Genomic DNA, 20,400 nt, shown 5'->3' with positions numbered 1-20,400 from the left:
GAAACAATGACTCTCCTCCCCCCCCCCCCCCAAATATCCCTCCCCCATGATGAATTTGATCATTACAGTAACTTTCTCAGGCTCTCAGAATTCAGGGCAGACCGACAGAAATTTGTATTTTAGGCAAAGGAGGTGCAAGGGGAGAGAGGCAGCTTCAGCTGTCGAGAAACTACTACAGATGGAGATGAAATGTTTAGCCTATGCATATATGGCTTTTAAAAACCCAAACAAACATTTGAGAATCAAAATACTGAATGACCTGATCACCACAAAACACTTCTGCTCTTAAGTTATAAATAACTGTCTGGTGCTCAGTAATACCATTATCCTATAAGAACGGCTTTTAAAAGTTGCACATGAGTTCATTTCAAACAAGCATCATTCATGCATGTTAATGTGGGACAGCTTCTGGAGCAGGAAAACCCCTGGAAGCCAAACTACATGCTACATGGAGAAGCATGTAATCTCCCTTTACTGTGTGTTTTTTAACATGAAGAGCCACTGTAGGATGCTGCTACAGAAAGCAGGTGGTTAGCCAGGTATTTGCTCCTAGCCCTAGCAGGAAAGGGACAGGGGGTGGGAAGGGGAGAGGGACTGACTGAGTAGGTGGGGAAACAGCCTGAGAGGAAATGGTTAAGAAGCCTAAGCTCTGCTTGCCTTCTGCTCCTGATTTTATGCACATATGTGACACTCTAAGGCTGCATACACAGCATATTCTCTCCCCTACTCCTCAAAGGATCCTGAAAACTGTGGTTTAAGGGTGCTGGGAATTATAGCTCTTTGATGGAAAACTAAAGTTCTCAGGATTCTTTAGAGGAAAAATGTGTTTCAGGTGTATGGTATGCACTGCAGCCTAGCTTTTTCCTGAATGGGATGCAGTAATGATGTTGTAAGCAAAGACCATGGATATCCACTGCCATGGTCAGCTATTGTAGACCACTTCAGATATTATTTACCTTTTTAAAAAACCGTAAACAGTGTTGATGTGACAAGCAAGGGTTTGCGTGCACCTGTATCACAACGAAGCACCAGTCAGAAAACTGGGTGTGGCCCTAGGCTAACCCCAGCCTCTCTCACCACCAAAGGAACACAAGTGAATAGCAGAGAACCTGCACAAGCGACGCTGACACAAAACCCCACATATATTATATATTAAGTATAATAGAAACATCGCCACCTGACCCCACCCCCACCCCACCCATTTTTTTCCCTCCCCCCTTTTCCCCCTCTTCTTCCTAATGTCTCAACAAATGAAACTGATCTGTAAAAAAATGTTACTTGGGGGAAAAAGAGACAGAGAGAGATAGAGACATTGCATATACTTTTGTAAACCAAGAAAATCTTTAATAAAAATACATTAAAAAAGAAAAAGAAAACTGGGTGTGGCAGCGATAAAGTCCTGTGAAACAGCCCCTTGGTCAGACTACAATGTCAGTAAGTCTGGGAAGTGGCTGCTGTATTTTCCAAGTCTTAGATTTGTTGTTTACTCACTATTGCTTTAAGGGCATAATTAACATTTTAAAACCAAATACATAAAGGCAACATCTGTGTTTGCATGGCTGAAGTTGCTATATCTAATCCTTCACTTTAGGCAACTCGAGCCCAGTCTTATGGAACTGTTTAATAAAGCTATTTGCAGCAGTACAGGGCATAGTTTTCAAAGACCTTGTGTTGTCTTGAGTGATCTGCACCAACACAAGGCAAATCACTGATACAAATATACCCAACATCCAGATGATTACAGACACTCTAGCGCAGTGGTGGCCAAACTTGGCCCTCCAGCTGTTTTGGGACTACAGTTCCCATCATCCCTGACCACTGGTCCTGTTAGCTAGGGATGGTGGTAGTTGTAGTCCAAAAACAGCTGGAGGGCCAAGTTTGGCCACCACTGCTCTAGTGGGACCAAAGTGTCTCATAAACAAGTACTGAAATGATTAAAATGTTCATTCATGCTGTTTGCCATATCCTGTATTAAATGAACACTACTCTCTGTTTTAGAGTATTATGTCAAGTATTACGTCAGCACTAAGGTTTAACTGTCTTAGCAGAAACTGGGAAATGAAATAATGAATTTACACGAGTTTTGAAAGCATTCTAAAATGTCTGAAATAGACCATATTATATAATGGTTGAGCATGACATCTGAACATGGTTCTTAATTGAGGCTTTTAATAATGGTTTTACAAATAATGGTTTAGTGTGATGAGTGAGCCTGGGGCTCACAGGGCTGCAGTATGGCTGCCCAGAGGATTTTGGAAGTTTTCATTTCTGATTTCTATTAACCACTGTTTATGTCATCTGAACCTAAACCATGGCTTGTTTAAAAACACGCCAGCATTGTAACTCATTGTCTGAAGCCAGTTTGTTTTAAACAAGCCAAACTGTGTCTGCTCAGATGACCTAACTTGCTGTGGTTAAAAAGTAAACTTTGCTTCTGATCTCTACTCCTTGAAGTTTGGTGTCCTAACCAATTTGACAAGTTATCAAAAAAGTCTCTGCTGTCAGCTGATCTCATAAGGCAAGAATCTCATAAGTCCAGAGACATCCAATGCAACGCCCTCCAGATGTTGTTGGATTCCAGCTCCCATCAGCCAGAGCTGGCATGATCAGATGTCAGAGATGATGGGAGCTTAAGCCCACAACATACAGAGGGAACCACATTAGCTGCACTTGATCGAGGTCATCATTCTTGAAATATTTTATGAAGCAGCACTGTTGAGCACTGCTGACTCCCTTAGAATGTTTACTTACCCAGGACTCGTCTCTCGACATGCAGGACTTCATCTGCTTATGTGTACAGGGAGTTAGGATGACATATTCTAACAAGCTAGCTCTACGTAAACAATCTAAATGACATGATGGAAGAAAGCCAATTAGCCACTAGAAGTGGCAGCAGATTTCCAATATACATTTAATTTGGATGCTGCCTATGAATCCCAAAGGACACAGGTTTCCGGAAGTACTGATCAGTACAGCTGTCCATAATTATCCCCGGGTGCACTGGAGTGTATGAGGGTTTTGCACTCAGCAGGCACATCTTTCTGTCCATAAAAGACAGCTCTAAAGGCTGTGGCCAAAACTGCATGTTCAGATCAGACCCTTGTTAATTTCTATATTGGAGCATGGTGGCAAAAAAATTGTAATACCACTGTTCTACCAATACAATGCAGATACCCAAGATTTCAAATACTTGCAGACATCTTTGTTCAGCCCAGGCTGCCAGGAAATGGCTTGTTCACTTCTAATGGAGCAGAGATCAGCATTCTTTTATAAGAAGGGCAACACCTAATCCAGCAGATAGTAGAATCTGCACCAGGAGACAAACCATTATCGTCTTTTCCAAGCAGTGTTTTTAGGAAATGTTTTCTTATCACAGGACAGTGAAGACACTGCACCACATGGCCTATCTTCTACAAAAAAAAAAAAAACACACAGCAAAACTTGTTGTATTACTGCTGTGTCATTTATTACACTGGAGTTTGTTTTTATAATTGGCATTGCTGTTTTTTTAAGGCTTCATTGTGAGCCACTTTGGACAGCATTTAGCTGCAGAAGCAGGTAAAAGTATGTAATTAAAAAGAAGTGCAAAATACACCTCCAAACTTACTGAAATAAAATGGTGGGTTGAATTGGACAGTGTTCAAAAAGCCAGAAGACATTTCTAGAAATCACTATGGATAGAACACAGAATATGCTGCAACAACCAGCAGTTAAATAGAAAGAAATACATATTTAACCTTTTTTTGGCTTTATGATGAGATCCGAAGGTTTTGCTTATTGGGCAGAAAAGTAACATAGGAGTGTTTAACTGGAGGCAAGTTGAGCTCTCAGCAGGAAGTAAGTAATGATCAACTACTTTGGGATTACGAAACAGTTTACCGTATTTAACTCACATGTCAGAGAGCTTCTGACTATTGAGAATCATTACTATGAACCTTTCTATTCAAGCCCCATAGTAACTGAGGTAAGAGATATCTGCAGGGCCTGCACAGACGCCCAGTAACACAAGCCTATGGAGCATTCATCTGCACATCTCCATGTAAACTGTTAGGAAAGCTTATTACACTTTCAAGCTAGAGGTATAAAAAAAAATTCCTGTATATTTTAGTTGCCCTAAACTTGCTTGTTTACTTATTTACAAGGTTGTAGTCAACTGCTCAGCAAATGGATAACACCATGTTCTTCAGTAATAAAGCCACAGTTCTGTTTGGAAACCAGTAAGACAATTCTGTGCCTTTATCTTGAACAATATTCATAGTTTGGCAACCACCGGAAACTATCTGAATCAGATTTCCTGGTCAAAAATCTGTTTGATCAGAGGTGGTAGCAGGACAGAAGACTAGATCACCCTTGTGATCCCTTCCAACTTGATAATTCTAAATGCCTATGTGAGTCTGGACCCTTGTTCTTCATTTGTTTGTGCTCTTGTATCACTTTATTCATGAAAATAAATTCTTGTTTTGAACAGATAGCACTGCAACAATGTACCAGTTAACTTACCTTTAAACTTTGACCGAATGTTTGCCAATTCTTTGTTTATTCTTTTTATCTCAGCTTCTTTGCTTTTACCTGAAAATACATAGAAAGAACCCAGTTCAGAGTGTAGTATTTTTAAAAGCAGCTTCCCTTTGTGCCTACAATACTACATACATGACTCATTGAAAGAGTCTTAAATTAAAACCCCAAAGATATTCTGCTGAACAACAAGCATGGAAAGCCCTTTTTTGGGATATAAGTAAGGGAATCCTTTTTTATGCACACAAACATGTGTGTGCATAGACCAAAGTGACTAAACACAAGATTTCTGAAGAGGCAGGTGCAGCAGAGGCAAGGCAGCAGCATGGGCCAACTTTGAAAGAATAACATCATTGTTACTTGATGACAGAATTGCCAAAGATGACTTAAAGTATTTTTACATCTAAACACTCATTCCAGCTATGATCTAGGGGGCAGAATGTCAGCTGACAACATGAGCCAATCAAGAAGAATCAGCTGTTATGCGAAGAGCCATGGAATGATGCACATCATCTCTCTTCATGCTCATGCACAAAACAAAGAAGTGTTAGCATGCAGGTGTAACAGAGGAGAACCATGCCATGTAGGATGACAAGTATGCAGGTGTGGAAGGCGGACTTCCCACCATAGAGACTGGATTGCCAAGGACCAAGTGTCCCCTTGGCATGCCTAAAATGCAATGGGTGACCAATGAGTCACGCACACAAAGTCAATAAAATACCCGTGACAGAAAGGAATTGTGTCTACTCATGGAGAACTTACAAAAGGGGAAGAGAATCAAGTCACTGCCCCAACATAGTGGGCAGCCACTATTGCACTATTTTAATGGAATAATTCCATTAAAAGCAGTAAAAATCTTTTCGTAAATCCTAGCAGTGCAGTCCTACTTAATTAAACCATTAAAAACATGTTTGTCAATAATAGGTATCTCCAACTAATCAGGCAGCAGATTTTAAAATTAAAGGTACAGTGGTACCTTGGTTCTCAAATGCTTTGGTACTCAAATGCCTTGGTTCTCAAACGCCGAAAACCCAGAAGTAAGTGTTCTGGTTTTCAAATGTTTTTCGGAAGCTGAACATCTGATGTGGTTGTCGACTATTGTTTCCAGGGCGCCTGCACCAATCAGAAGCTGCACCCTGGTTTTCGAATATTTTGGAAGTCAAATGAACTTCTGGAACGGATTAAGTTTGGCGCTTTTGTTTTTGCTATTTATTTTGCGGTTTTTTTGGTTTTGAGGCTTTTTCAGCTAATTTGTTTTTGTGACTGTGTGGAACCCAGTTCAGCTACTGATTGATTGTGTGACTGCGGAAATGGATAAAAGCCCCCCATCCAAACAATGACTATCATAAGTGCAGGTAAGGGGAAAAAAATTATTTTTATCATCTACAACACTGTCTTATTTATTTTATAGTACAGTACATTGATTATTGCTTTCATTTTATGGATCAATGGTCTTGTTAGATAGTAAAATTCATGTTAAATTGCTGTTTTAGGGGTTGTTTTTAAAAGTCTGGAACGGATTAATCTGTTTTGCATTATTATTTAGGGAAGCTTTTAATGTTTAATAGGTTATTGTATTTTAGTGTTTTATTGGAAGCCGCCCAGAGTGGCTGGGGAAACCCAGCCAGATGGGCGGGGTATAAATAATAAATTATTATTATTATTATTATTATTAATTATTATTATTACTATTACTACTACTATTACTACTACTTTCTATGGAAAACTGCAGAATGGGTTTCCAGAACAGATTAAGTTTGAGAACCAAGGTACCACTGCACTTATATAAGATGTGACAAGCATCTTCTAAAGAGATGTGTACCTTCCTTGTGTGCAATAGGGCGGAGGACACCTCATGCAAAATTAGGACTGCTATAGCACTTGGCCATCGTCTAAAGCAGTGGTTCCCAATTAGGGAGCTACCATAGATACATCAACATTATCCAAAGTATGGGGCCTATGGTTTCGCTTTTGAAAAACATTGGGTTCGCAGCAATTGGGAACCACTGATCTAAAGAACAAAGAGTTGTGCCACTCCTTGCCCAAGGTGTGGCACACAATTTTGGACATTACATCCTACCCACTGCATGCCCCCCACAAAGGTTGATCCTGGACTCTCAGGATCAGTGCATGGTAGGGCACCCAGGGTAGCAGGGGGTGACGGGAACTGGGTGCTCCTCCTTGTGCAAATGGAAGGATTTTCCTGCCAGCACAAAGCCATCACTCAATGCATCTCAACGTCAGCCTCTCTATAAACTATTGTCAGTTCTCTCCTGTGCAATTTAATCAGATAATCAGCTAAGCTTTCTTTAATTGGTTGACAGATGCAATAAATACATAATTCTTAGAATTTGCATAAGAACCAGATGGGAAACATTAAGTCAGGTATTTATGCCATTTACCCTCTGTATATTTAGTCGTTCTGCCCCCCATTTCCCCACATTACCATGAAAGGGAAACAAAAATGCTATGCCACTAACTATCCTCCCCCTTCCCTACCGTCCTTCAACCCTGAAAACAGGGCTAACCCTGATTAACAGAAGACTTCCTTTGAAAAGTCATTTAGATAGATAGGAACATCCAGCAACACTCTTTCTACAATGTTGCCAGAATCAGCCAAGTTAGATATACAATTAAAAGGCATCATTGTATTCACTTTCACAAAATTGGGGCGGGGGGGGGTCAAAACACTCAAGTCCTTATAAGCCACAGCAAATTCCTCAAAATGTAGTTCCAACTTTTAAAGTATCTGAAGATGCAAATAAAGCCAGAGCATCTCTGGCTTTGTGTGTTCATAGTGAGATTCATCACTTGAAGGCATCATGTTCACTATTAATTTCTAAGTCATCCAAATCAGCAAGAATCGATCAGGAGTGAGCAGAAGTAGATCTCTAGGTGATCTGAGGAACATTGGTAAACAACTGGGAGGTAGAAGGAAAAAGGAGAGAAGATTTTTGTGTGTAAAGACTGTGAGCTCCCTTCCATTCTGGTATTCAAAACAAATTCTAAAGCCCAAAAATTTTAGCTCTACAGGTATGTCTTTTGCAGGGGCTCAAATTAGAGGATCTTAAGTAAAATATAAATGTAAAATCAGTGGATCCTGAAACATAGAGCCTGCCCAACTTAGGGGTTTCCATTATAAATGGGGGGGGGGAGAATATATTTGGAAAAATATGGGAAATATATTTGGCACATCCACAAACCTTGGGGTCCTCTCTTATGGCTACCTAAGAAATATCACTCACAAGTCTAAATATTGGCAGAAGAGGGAATGGTGAAGCAGGGATGAGGGGCCAAACTGTTGCATCCCGTCCCTGAGAATCACCTTCATGGGAAAGGTTTTGCGAGAAGGTTTCTTCCCACCCATTTTAAAGTCCTTTTGGCAATGCTTCATAGCGCAAACCAGTCACTGCATGCACACACAAAGATACACAAAACAGAAAAAAACAGGTCCTTCCAACCAAGTCTGGCTCTTGCAGCTATTAAACACAGCACTTCCTCCAATTCCAATTCATGTAGTACACAAGTGATAACCCCAACTTTCTTCTTTATTCAAGCCTACTTTGTTAATTTTAGAAATAACATTCTCCGAAGTCTGATCGACAAGTCATTCCCTCACGCCTTTGTGGTTTATTTTGCCTTATTTGTTCTCAGCAGCAGAGGATTATCTTTGTGATGTGCTCCCTGCAGATTACTGCACCACAGAGCTTCCTCTTGTTTTTGTTACAGATGGCCAATCCCTTTTTAACAACAAGCTAATAAGTGTGGAGAAATTCATGACAGCTCAGTTCAGCCAAAATTCAGTGTTCAAGCCTAAATCAGCAAGGCTGCAGGACAAAAAAAAACACAAATAAAGCTACCAGGTTTACAGTGGAGATATACTTCCCTCTCTCCTTTTTTAAAAAAATGCACTTGCCCTTGGAGGGTTCTCTTTTTTGCACAATTAACTTCAAATGATATGTTCAACCAAGCCTTGGAGGGGGGAAAGCTATTTTTAAGACCACAGGCCCCTGGGAAGCTGTTCACAGTGCTGGCCGCTGGTACTGTTCTGGGTCACTTAGTGGCCCAGAACTCCAAGTGAAAAATCAGTGTGATATACAAGCCCACCTTTCCAGATTGTCCACAAACACCACAACACACACACACACACAGTTCCCATCAATGTCACTTGCTTAGAGTGAAGTGTTTCTGTTGGCATATGAAAACTCCAGTGTTTCCTGACAGTACCAATGCCCAATGTTCTTGCTGTTTATTCATCATTCTAGTGGTGAGTATCAAGCAGAGGGAAATATGGCAACAGTGCAGGGGTGGGTCATTGTGGAAGGTGGAATTTCAATGGTTTGTGCCTTGTTCCCTTCTCCAGACCCTTTCCCAAGAGCAGATTCCACTGTGCTCCCCTACACTGGTGGTTCTGAATACCCGCTTGGTCCATATTAAGATCTCACTCATCCATGACTTGGGGATGAGGGAACTGGCCTGGTGTGCATTACTGAGATCTGAGTGGATAAAATGGGCAGAGCTGAACTGACTTAGCTTTGCCCACCTGGCCCCCACTCCACTGGGCTGTCTCAGCTGGTCACTGGCCCAACACACAGAGCAGGACGTAACATGGATTTGGTCTCAGAGGATGAGGGGTGTGGTCTGAATACAGCAGGGTTGTATAAACCAATTGTCATGATCAGACCACTTCCTAGGGAGGTTTGGGAAGAAAACTCTGCAGGGATGCCAGGTGGGGTGGGATGACTATTTGGTTGGCTTACTGCTGGAGACTTTTGGAATCCAGAAAATTCCTAAATGCTCAGAGGTTTGTTCAGGAGATAAGAGCAGGGTCGGTTGCCCAAGAGAGGTTGCCAAAAACTCATATTTGTAACAGGGCTTCCCAGACAGATTAACAGTATCTTATTCCTCTTGGGGGGGGGATGCTTTTATTTGCAATATTTTATTGCTAAGTTACCTAGTAATTTTGTTGTTGTTGTTGTTATTGTTGTTGTTGTTATTATTATTATTATTATTATTACTATTACTATTATTATTTTCTGGCCATCTGGTTGTGTTTCCCCAGCCACTCTGTGGTCTATAAGTATTTACCGTAATATAAATAAAGTGTTGTATTGTTTTAATATGCTAAATGCCACTTTAGTGTTTTCCTCTAAATGAAAATTAAATAGCAGAAATGAAAAATATAAATATAACAAACCAGTTATAACATGGCAAAAGCCACAAAAAGCTGCAGTTTGTGCTAGTCATAAAACACTGCAAAACTGTTTAGTGACTCCCCACCCAGAACTAAGAGGCAACAACAAAACTGCCAGAGTTCAGGCCAAGTCTAGCAAGAGGGTTAAAAAAAAAACTAAGTCAATCCACTTCAGAAGATCAACCTAACAAGAAGAGAATGCTGACTAAATGGCTTCCCCAGTATAAATATTTAGTTTTGCTGCCCTTCGTACGAGGTCAAGGGTAGCATCCGATCAAACAAGATCAAAGAAAAACCATGATGCATTTAGAGCTAGAATTAGCTCACTAGCGGAGGGTATTTAGTTAAAATGTTCCAAAATTCTACCGAATAGTATGGTTGCATCACTCCTACAAAGTGCTCTGCTCTCCAATACTGGATAAAGAAAACCCGGTTCTGTACAAGTTTATGATATTATGTATATTCTCTATTCTTACCAAGTACCATTTATCCTTTTTACCATATTTTAAGGCATTGCTTACTTGTATGAAGTGTTTTGTCCTTCCATCATGTCACTATAGCTATTTTTCTTACACACCATAGGTTCCTTACAAAACACACTATTTTCATTTATATTATTCTTTATTAAATTTGTAAACCACCCTTCATCCAGAGAGCACAGGGCGGTTCATAACATAAAAACACAAAAATAGAACACAAAATACATAGTAAAACAAAAACAAACCAATATCCAACCTCCCATTTAAAAGGGCATAGAAAGTTAACTAGTCAAAGGGCTAGTTATAGAGAAACATTTTCACCTAGCACCTAAGGTGAGCCTCCCTGGGGAGAGCATTCCACAAACACGGAGCCACCACAGAAAAAGCCCATTCTTATGTTGTCACCCTCCAGACCCCTCACAAAGAGACAAATGAAAAAGGGTCTCAAATGATGATCACAGGTCCCAGGTTGGTTCATATGGGGTGAGGCAGTTCTTGAGGTATTGTGGTCCTGAGCTGTTTGACAACAGAAGTTAGGCTGTCCCTGTCCAGAGAGGGACGCAGCTGGGCCACCAGCCAAAGCTGATGGAAGGCACTCTGCACCACTGAGGCCACCTGAACCTCAAGCAGGGAATCACCCACTAACAGCACCTCAGTCTTATCTATATTGAATTTCAGTTGGTTGGCTCTCATTCAGTCCATTACCAAGGCAAGACAGCAGTCCAGCACATTCACTGCCACACCAGCAGATATAAAGGAGAAGTAGAGCTGTGTGTCATCAGTAAATTGCTGACAATGTACTCCAAAATTACAGATAATCCCACTCAGCAGCTTTATGTACATGTTAAACAGCATAGAGGATAAAATCAAATCCTGAGGAACCCCACATTGAAGGCTCCATGGGGGCAGAAGAGCACTCTCCAAGCATCACTCTGCAGAAACAACCATACAAGCAGGACCAGAATCACCATAAAGGATTTGGTGCTCCAGAAGGATACCATGGTTGATGGTATTGAAAGCCGCTGAGAAGTCATGGGGAATGAACAGGGGCACATTTCCCGTGTCTCTCCCAACAGACATCATCATACAAGGGCTACAAAAGCAGTTTCTGTGCCAAAACTCGGCCTAAACCCCAACTGAAACAGACCTACAAAATCAGGTTCCTCCAAGAGCGTCTGGATCTGGTCCACCCACTCAAGAACCTTGCTCCAAAAGAGGACATTTGCCATTGACCAGTAATTCCTTAGATTTTCTGGATCCTGGGAGGATTTCTTGAGGAGTGGTTTTACTACGGCCTCCTTCAAGCAGCCAAGAACCACCCTTTCTTGCAGGGAGGCATTAATCACCTCCCTGACCCTTCTCTGGTAGTTTTTATGAGCCAAGAGGGGCAAGGGTCCAGAACGCAAGTCGTCATCCAGACAGATCCAAGCACCTTGTTCACATCTTCAAGCCTTACCAACTAAAACTCACCCAACGCAACAGGACTGGACAGTGCTCTAAACACCCCTTGAGGTTCATTTGCTGTAATAATGGAATCAAGATGCTGGTGGATGCAAGCAATTTTATTCTCAAAACACATTGCAAACAAGTCACAGTGAGCTACTATCAGTTCTGCCACCTCCTTCAGGCCAGACTGTAAGAAGCCCCACACTACCCAGAAAAGCTGTGCCACATGACACAATGAGGCTGCAATGAAGGAAGCAAAGAATGCCTTCTTTGCTGCCTCCACTGCCACTAGAAGGCTCAGTGATGAGCCCTCAGTAATGTTTGATTGCATTTGAACAGAGTTTTCTTCAAGTCACGTTTGAACCACCTCCCAGCTTGTTTCCTCGCCCTAAGCTCTGGAATATACCAGGGAGCCAAGGAGGCTCCACAAAATGGAAGAGGGAGCTCAGGAACATTGTGTCAACAGCCATTCCCATGTTCCAGACATCAGCCAGAGGTTCAACACGAACACCAGTCAGATCAGCTGGAAAATCCCCCAAAGCTGTCTGGAAACCCATTGGCTCTATCACCCTGACAGTGGACTATCCTAATAGGTCTCCTGCCTTTGTAGAGGGGGAAAGGTGCTGAAAGCCAAAATCTCAACAGGACGTGATCCAACCATGACAAGGGAAGAGTGTCAATATCCTCCACTTTCATATTATTCTCTTCCTACCCAGTTAAGGATACAAAGTCCTGTATGTGGCCTGCCACATGCGTTGGGCCAGTGACTTGTTGGGACAGACCCATGGTCATCATGGCAGCCATTACCTCAGAGAGAGTTGTCTTCAAAACCAGCTGTCTGTGAGTCCCGATTGCTCAATAGTGATAAACTGGTGCATAATCTATGTTTTCCATATATCCAAAATGCCTCATTTACTGAACTACCCATTTTAGCCACAAACTTACTTTATTAAAATTGCTTTTTAATGGAGCAAGGCAAGGAGAAAAACACTGAAACCAACCATTGACTGTTGTTGCTTTGGCTGCCTCAAAGAGAATATAATTTGGAAGTAGAGGAGAGGAAAGGAAGATACCTTTCTGGAGCAACATCCATGTTTATGCTAATACTACTTGACAAAACACATTTACTTAAACATATCACACAGTTGCCAGTCAAGTAAAAAATCTTTCGGTTGTACGTACACACAAAGTTTGATTTAATTACCATTTCTAAGGTGGCCTATTTAATAAGGATGTAGATGCAAGATCAGAAATAAGCAAAGTAGCTGATATAGAACAAAATACTTGACAGTCTACAACCACATACATTTCCCTCCATAAGGATTTGGCAACTCAGTAGTGCAAATACAATCAACTGCAAAAGGGCAGGGGAATCAAGCCTTCACATAGCTAGATAACGACCATTTTCAATAGTAGCCAATGAGTGGTCACTGGCCCAACACCTTTTTTACTGTAAAAAGAGAGGAAGAGTTCATCGTGTTGTTTTTCAACTTGAATACATAACGTCTGGGATCCAGAGAGTTTCTTTCTTGACCAAAAGCCACCCCTCCATTTCTGCCAGTTCTCCCTTGTCCCATAATCTCAGGAGCTGCTTTTCAAGGAGACACAACTAAATGGAGTACAAAGATAGGGCAGAATACCCCATTGCAGAACTTTGTTAACACATCACTGGATCCCCTAACTGCAGGATTCCATTTATACCTCACTCCTCCAAAACTTGAGGCAACTTAGAAATTTCATATTTAAAAAAAAAAATACACACAAAAAACAAAAACAACTGCAATGAAGATAGCAGCAACATACAATTTCAGAAGCAATCTAGCAAAATAAAAGCATTTGACAGCACAACACTATACAGTCATGAGTTCAGCGGTACTTACTTTCAGGAAAGTGGGAATAGAAACACCACCTACATTCCATTTAAATCAAGAGGAGGCTTATTTGGACAGACTACACCCAATCAAAGTATCCCAATTCCTCAGGAGCAGATTTAAAGTGATAGACTTTACATTGCCCCCTCCCCAAAAAGAAATCTATAAAGAGATGTGCATTGAAGTACCTCCTTAGGAGTAAGAAAAAGGCCCTCCCTCCTCCTTTCACCTTTTGCCATGTATACCTTTAAATCAAGATGGAAGAGGAAAACTGAAGAACTATTTTGTACTAATCTTACACCATCCTCCCGATTACCGGCAGCCACGAGGGATAGTGTTTCTGCCTTTTGTGTTTTCCAACAATTTGCTGGACAACTAAGAATGTTGCTTGCCACCATCACCCTACCACCAACTTTTTAATTTAATTTTTAACATAGTGACATTGAACAATACTTATGTTCTGGCAGGCCTTGTTTGCTTTAGCACAGGCATGGCCAAACTTGGCCCTCCAGATGTTTTAGGACTATAAACTCCCATCATCCCTAGCTAACAGAACCAGTGGTCAGGGGTGATGGGAATTGTAGTCCCAAAACATCTGGAAGGGCAAGTTTGGCCATGCCTGCTTTAGCATAACCAATCAGCACTTTGGGGAGCTCCTTCTCTAGCAAGAAAGCTGCTAATGCTCAAGGAGGCAATTTACCAAAGCTTGCAGTAAGGAATTGTACAAACTTGACATGGCTACCTGAGAGGAATAAGTCATATTCATTGCATTATTGTCCCACACAACATACAGAAATACAGGGCCTTGGATTGGACCAAGTGTTTTGTTTTAATGACATCAGTACTGATGTTGGCTCCACTTGGAACTTTACAGCACTATGCCTTGAAGAGTTTGCAAGGGGTTCATCTGATTTCTATCTCCAGCCTTGGCCATTTCCAAGTAGAGCCACTGCAAGAATCAAACAAAGTATAGAAAAGGAGAAGAGAAGTATGCACAGAGAGCCCAAGTATATGTATATACAAATTATAGAAGGGGGCTATTTGATTTGAGTTTTCTACAGATAATAATAATACTACCTTTATTGTCAACGTACAACCTGTGTACAATTAAATTAACCGAGCCTCCCTCCTCCCCACACAAACACTCAATCTCATTGCACTCTGTGTGCTTGTCACAAAACACACCAACCCCGAAAGTCATTTGCACTATATTATTTTCCGTTCAGCAGCGTAAGAGCCCACGGATACAAACTTCTGTTTTAGCCTGTTGGTATGACTGATTATACTTCTTTATCTCCTGCATGAGGGTAGAAGATTTAAGAGGTGCTGGCTGGGGTGTGAATCGTCCCTGAGAATTTTTCTCGCTTTCCTAAGGCAATGATCCCTTGTGATGTCATCTAGTGGGCTCAGGGAACAGCCCATGATATCATGTGCTGTGTTCACCACCCTCTGTAAAGACTTCATGGCTGTCAAGCCAACGTACCACACTGTGATACAATATGAAAGGACACTTTCTATTGTGGACCAGTAGAAGGTCATCAATTGTTGTTTAACATTGTTCTTTCACAGGACCCTGAGAAAATGGAGTCTCTGTTGGGCCTTCCTAACCACCTGAGTTATATTGTTTTTCCAAGTGAGGTCTTCACTAAGGTAAACTCCCAGGAATTTAAAGGAAGAGACTCTCTCCACATAACCCCACACCCAGTATACAACGGGGCTAGTTCCCCTCTCTTCCTCAGATGGAGGCAACTTTGAGGAAGACACACTTTAACCAACAGCACATCAGCGAAGTTATTCTTGTGCTACTCTCTTATTTGCATGGGCCACAAGGGTAGAGCACTTCAACAAACAGGTTTTGCAGAGGCATTCCTCTTTCACTGACAGGCAGATAAATCCATACAGCTTTCTCTCCCCATACTCAACATTCAGAAACACTGTGGGCAAAGCAGGAACAGACAGAAATCAGAGTGTCAAACGTATATTTTACAACTTCAGCCGATTTGCCAACTGCGCTCTGATTTGGAGAGGTTGGACCTAGGCCCAGACATCTGTGCCCTTTGGTGCAGATTACCAAGATGCAATCTGTGTGGGGCTACTTAAGGCCAACCTGGAAAAAGTCAACTGGCCCAGAATGCACCTACTAGAGTTCTCGTAGGGAGTGGGAGATCAGTGCATATTATTCTAATCCTTTATCAGTTTGTACCAATTACTCACAAAAGCTGGATTGGACCTGCCAATGTGTCATGGGAGCCTTACAGAGAAGTCTCTAAGGGAGGACATCATAAGCAGCGGTGCCTAGTGAGTGCTGCAACTTCAGGTACTACAGGGTTTAGAGAAAAAAGCTGGGTTCTGAATAAGGTTTCTTTGGAATATTCCCAGACTTCCTACTGAGAACAACTGCTGCCCCACTCTGTATGAGCACCATTAACAGAAAGGCAAGGTAATGCCATCAAGTTTTAACAACAAGGTTACTTTGCCTACCCTTTTAGGGATAATCAGAGGCCCAAGACAGGTGTAAAATTATTAGTTCCCAATAGTTTTATACCACCCAAAGCTGGAAACACTGGTGCTTCCTATAGTATCCATAAGCTATAAAGCTGCCTTCAGCTCCTCCTCTAACCATCACTTGTGCCCTATGATAGATGTCTATAAGCAATAGTTACCCTGGTATGCCAGGTAAAAAGGCAGGAAGATAATTCAGAATTCGCCACAGACATAGCAGAGCCTCAGATGTTACAAACAAGCATTGCCAGCCTTCTCTGCAGTCAGCTGGAAGTGCTTAATTATGGTGTGCAGAAGGTGCCCACAGTGACAAAGAAGTGTGTATGGAACAATGTGGAATTAATTGTGTGTCTTGATCAACAGGGGATATCATTTCAGGACGTCAGCCACCAAATCCTTGATTATATAAACACATCACTGAGTACATGGAGTGGTTTGTTTCCCGCTTGCAAAACCCATCCGTGTTGCTGAAATTAGCTGAACTGAAAGTCAAAGCAACACAAGAAAAAGCCGTTTTCTGTTTAAGACACAAATTTCCCCCCTCTTTTATATTATCCCCATCACCACATTGGACTGCAGCATTAATCACAAGCCTCAGAATATTACACATTTTTAATATCATTAATAACATCTAGATTTAATAGAGATATTTTACTTAGTATATTGGTTATATATTCCACAAAGGCATGAAGCAAGAGCTCGGAACATGCTGCTTACATGCACATGTAATTACATGTAATTACAAGCATCATTTCCAGAGGAAAAGACTCTGTGGATAATAAGGCCTTGACCTAGCATTGAGAAGACCATCAAGGTAGCACCAGGTGAATCCCTCTGGGGAGGCATATATAAAACCAGGGCATCACTACCAAGAATGTCCTCTCCTGTAGCAGTTACCCTCCACACTTCCATTTAGAAGGGATGCTTGGAGCAGGGCCTCAGGAACTTCAGGAATGAATGGATTACATATAGCTATTGAAGTTGACTAGCAGGAACAGAAATGAAGAACCAGGTTCAGTAGGAGAAAGGTATGTTCAGATGTTCAGGTTACAGACTCCGCCAACCCAGAAATACTACCTTGCTTCAGGATGAGAAACTTTGCTTCAGGATGAGAACAGAAATCGTGCTCTGGCGGTGCAGCAGCAGCAGCAGCAGGAGGCCCCATTAGCTAAAGTGGTGCTTCGTGTTAAGAACAGTTTCAGGTTAAGAACAGACCTCAAGAACGAATTATGTTCTTAACCCGAGGACCACTGTATTTAAAAATAAAAGCCCACAAAAATTTGTCCTCTCCCAGTTTACAATCACTGCGGGTTATTATTTTTACTGCTTCCCATCACATGGGTGCAGTGTGATTTTTGTTGTGATCTAAAGGATATTTTTTTGGTGGCGCTGTGGGTAAAACTTCAGCGCCTAGGACTTGCCGATCATATGGTTGGCAGTTCGAATCCCCGTGGCGGGGTGAGCTCCCATCGTTCGGTCCCAGCTCCTGCCCACCTAGCACTTCGAAAGCACCTCCGGGTGCAAGTAGATAAATAGGTACCGCTTTCTAGCGGGGAGGTAAATGCCGTTTCTGTGTGCTGCGCTCGTGCTGGCTCGCCAGAGCAGCTTCGTCACGCTGGCCATGTGACCCAGAAGTGTCTTCGGACAGCGCTGGCCCCCGGCCTCTTAAGCGAGATGGGCGCAAAACCCCAGAGTCGGACACAACTGGCCTGTACAGGCAGGGGTACCTTTACCTTTAAAGGATATTTTAAATCAATACAGAAGATGGGAGACACATTCAATTTGACACTTTCCCTCCCCAGGCATTAAGTAGCTGAAATGTGCATTTTAAATGTTCTGCTTAAAGGATTGGGTTACTATAAACCTCTAAGCTTTTATTTTTATATGTTGGGGGCATGAAGGAATCTTACAGTTGAGCTAATCATATTGGATTCATGTCCTGCTGCTGCAATTTGACAGGCAGTGGTGAGTCAGACCATCAGATCTGCATAAAGTCAAAATTTAATGCCGATCCAGTGGTCTGACTCAACACTGCCTCTTCCCCTCTGCCTGTCAAAATACAGAACACAGGACATGGATCCCAGAAGATGAGCTTTACTATAGCATTATGAAACATTTCTTCAAGTAATCCCCCTCAGGGGAAAAAAAACCTACTATACATGAATTCATGTTGGCAACATAAGCATTTTGATAATTTTATTCCAATAGCTCAATATATTTCCACTTAGTATGCAGGATAAGAGACAATTTTCTCAACACATACACACAAAATATACAAGGAAGTTTCACTGAAGTCCTACTATGTCTATTACATCTGCAGGTCAAGAGGAATTTCTTCCAAATAGGTATAACAAGAACTGCACTGACAAATGAAAATGCAGCTAAGCTGTGTATCAGGCTGGGCAGACAAGCTTCTTCAAACCGGGTATTTGGGCAATAGCTCTCAATTGTACTCTAGCACTAGAGCATAACCAACATCAATATGCTCAGTGACTGAAAGGTCACTTTTGAACAGTGGTTTCCCACAGCAACGTTAGTATTTTTATTTTCTGCAGGTGATGGGTATGTTGATTCAGTGTGCCTAATACCCACAGTCAAATGGAAGCTGTGACAAACTCTGTTACAGCAACAGCTAATATAAGTGGAATACAAGGATTTATTTACTTTTTAATCTTGTGAACTGCCCTAATAATAATAATAAATCAACTAGTAGTACATAGCTAGGCATCATTATGTGACACTCCTGTGCTAGAGGCAGTGTCGTAGCTTGGGGGGTGCAGGGGGGGCCGGCCGCACCGGGCACAACATCTGGGGGTTAGGGTTAGGGGGCGCAAATCCACGGGTTAGGGGGCGCAAATCCACGGGTTAGGGGGCGCAAATTACTTGCCTTGCCCCGGGTGCTGACAACCCACGCTACGCCACTGGCTAGAGGTACTACTACTTTGAGATACTTCATGTTGTACATCCTGATTTGGCCTTAGGTTAATGGAGGAGATGCCTTCTCTTGAAGCACCCTAGGAATCAAATCACCCCTTTTCGTCCAGGTTGTTGTTGTTAAGTCGTTTAGTCGTGTCCGACTCTTTGTGACCCCATTGACCAGAGCACGCCAGGCACTCCTGTCTTCCACTGCCTCCCGCAGTTAAGATAACTCCCTCGGCCAATAAAGCGAGATGAGCATCACAACCCCAGAGTCGGTCACGACTGGACCTAATGGTCAGGGGTCCCTTTACCTTTACCTTTACCTGGAGCCAGGTAACTTCCTTCTAGCAACAATAATATTAATACACAGATTTGTGCAGCATCAGTAATCTCTGACAGGCAACATACAGAATTTTCTCCTCAAAGTTGGCAATACTGTATCTGTGGAGTGTGTGCTGGCATACCTACACAAGGCCATTAGTATTTTTGAAACTGTTCTTAAGATTAACACTGGCCAGTTCACCAGTTTAGACAGGCCTCTCCAGCTTTGCTCTTAAGTATCTCCTGAAGACAGTGGCCACACTGCCAAAAGAAGATTAGGACGCAGCAGGGAATTTGCAAAAACCTCAGATGACTGCAGGCTTATCTAGACACAGAAACTGTACCAATTTAACTAACTTGCCTTCTAAATGCATGCAATTCAGCCTGTGCCATTCCAACTGTTATTGTTTTGGAATTAAAACAGTCATTTAGGCAACAAATGTGTTTGGGGGGCAGGCCAACTCAGCTACATTTGGTTATTCTAAAATGGATCACATTTCAGCAGGCCAGTGAAAGCTATTCAGTACATGTTTTCAGCACATACATATTGTAAGTGATTTAAAAAACAAGAGATTCTAGAGTGTGGTGCTAGTGGCCATTTTTAGGGAGACGGCTTTTTAAAAAACCCACATTTTTGACAAGAGCTGGAACTAGAGAAGCCAAAGCTTCTCTTACTGTACCTGCCCTACTGCTTTGTGCTTTTCTGCACACAAGACACCACTAACAGGCATATTCTTGATACTGGAGTAAGTTTCCTGGTTCATACATAGACTTCCCAGAGGGGGGGGGGAATACTTCCTTTCCTACACCAGCTGCCTTTTTCGCTTCCAATACTCATGTTTACCTCCATCCTACTGGTCCCACTGCATTTCTTTCCTCGCCTCTCATACTTTCGCCCCACCCGAATTAGGAACCATTTGCACCTTTCCTTGGGACCCATTTTTCAGGATGTGAACTGGCACATAGCCTGGCTCCCTACACCTTTTATAAAGGCAGCCGACCGCCGAGACTGATTCAGCCCAGCCCAGATTTCCAAATCAAAATATACAGGATTAGCACCACCATAGCTCTAAGGCTATTTCAGAAACGACAACTAGGGATTTCCGTGAGCGTGCGAGCCAGCCAGCCAGCCAACCAGATCATTTTAAGGGAG

General features: G+C 42.1%; 1 protein-coding gene across 5 annotated transcripts in view; it reads right to left on the bottom strand.

Annotated features, from left to right (window-relative positions):
• The window catches only part of AP2A2 (adaptor related protein complex 2 subunit alpha 2), a 61,292-nt gene that overhangs the window by 38,071 nt on the left and 2,821 nt on the right, over positions 1-20,400 (bottom strand). For all 5 annotated transcript variants that reach the window (XM_083427700.1, XM_083427698.1, XM_083427699.1 and 2 more), the window contains exon 2: positions 4,501-4,569. Coding sequence is in view for 4 of the 5 variants with exons in the window: in XM_083427698.1 (XP_083283824.1) it covers positions 4,501-4,569 (69 nt within the window). In the remaining variant the exon portion in view is untranslated. The remainder of the gene's footprint in view (positions 1-4,500; positions 4,570-20,400) is intronic.

The sequence above is a fragment of the Podarcis tiliguerta genome (genome assembly GCF_965153285.1).
Source record: "Podarcis tiliguerta genome assembly, chromosome: 1".
Taxonomy (NCBI): domain Eukaryota; kingdom Metazoa; phylum Chordata; class Lepidosauria; order Squamata; family Lacertidae; genus Podarcis; species Podarcis tiliguerta.
Note: the sequence above shows the minus strand (reverse complement) of the source record. Positions and strands in the feature narration are given on the sequence as shown.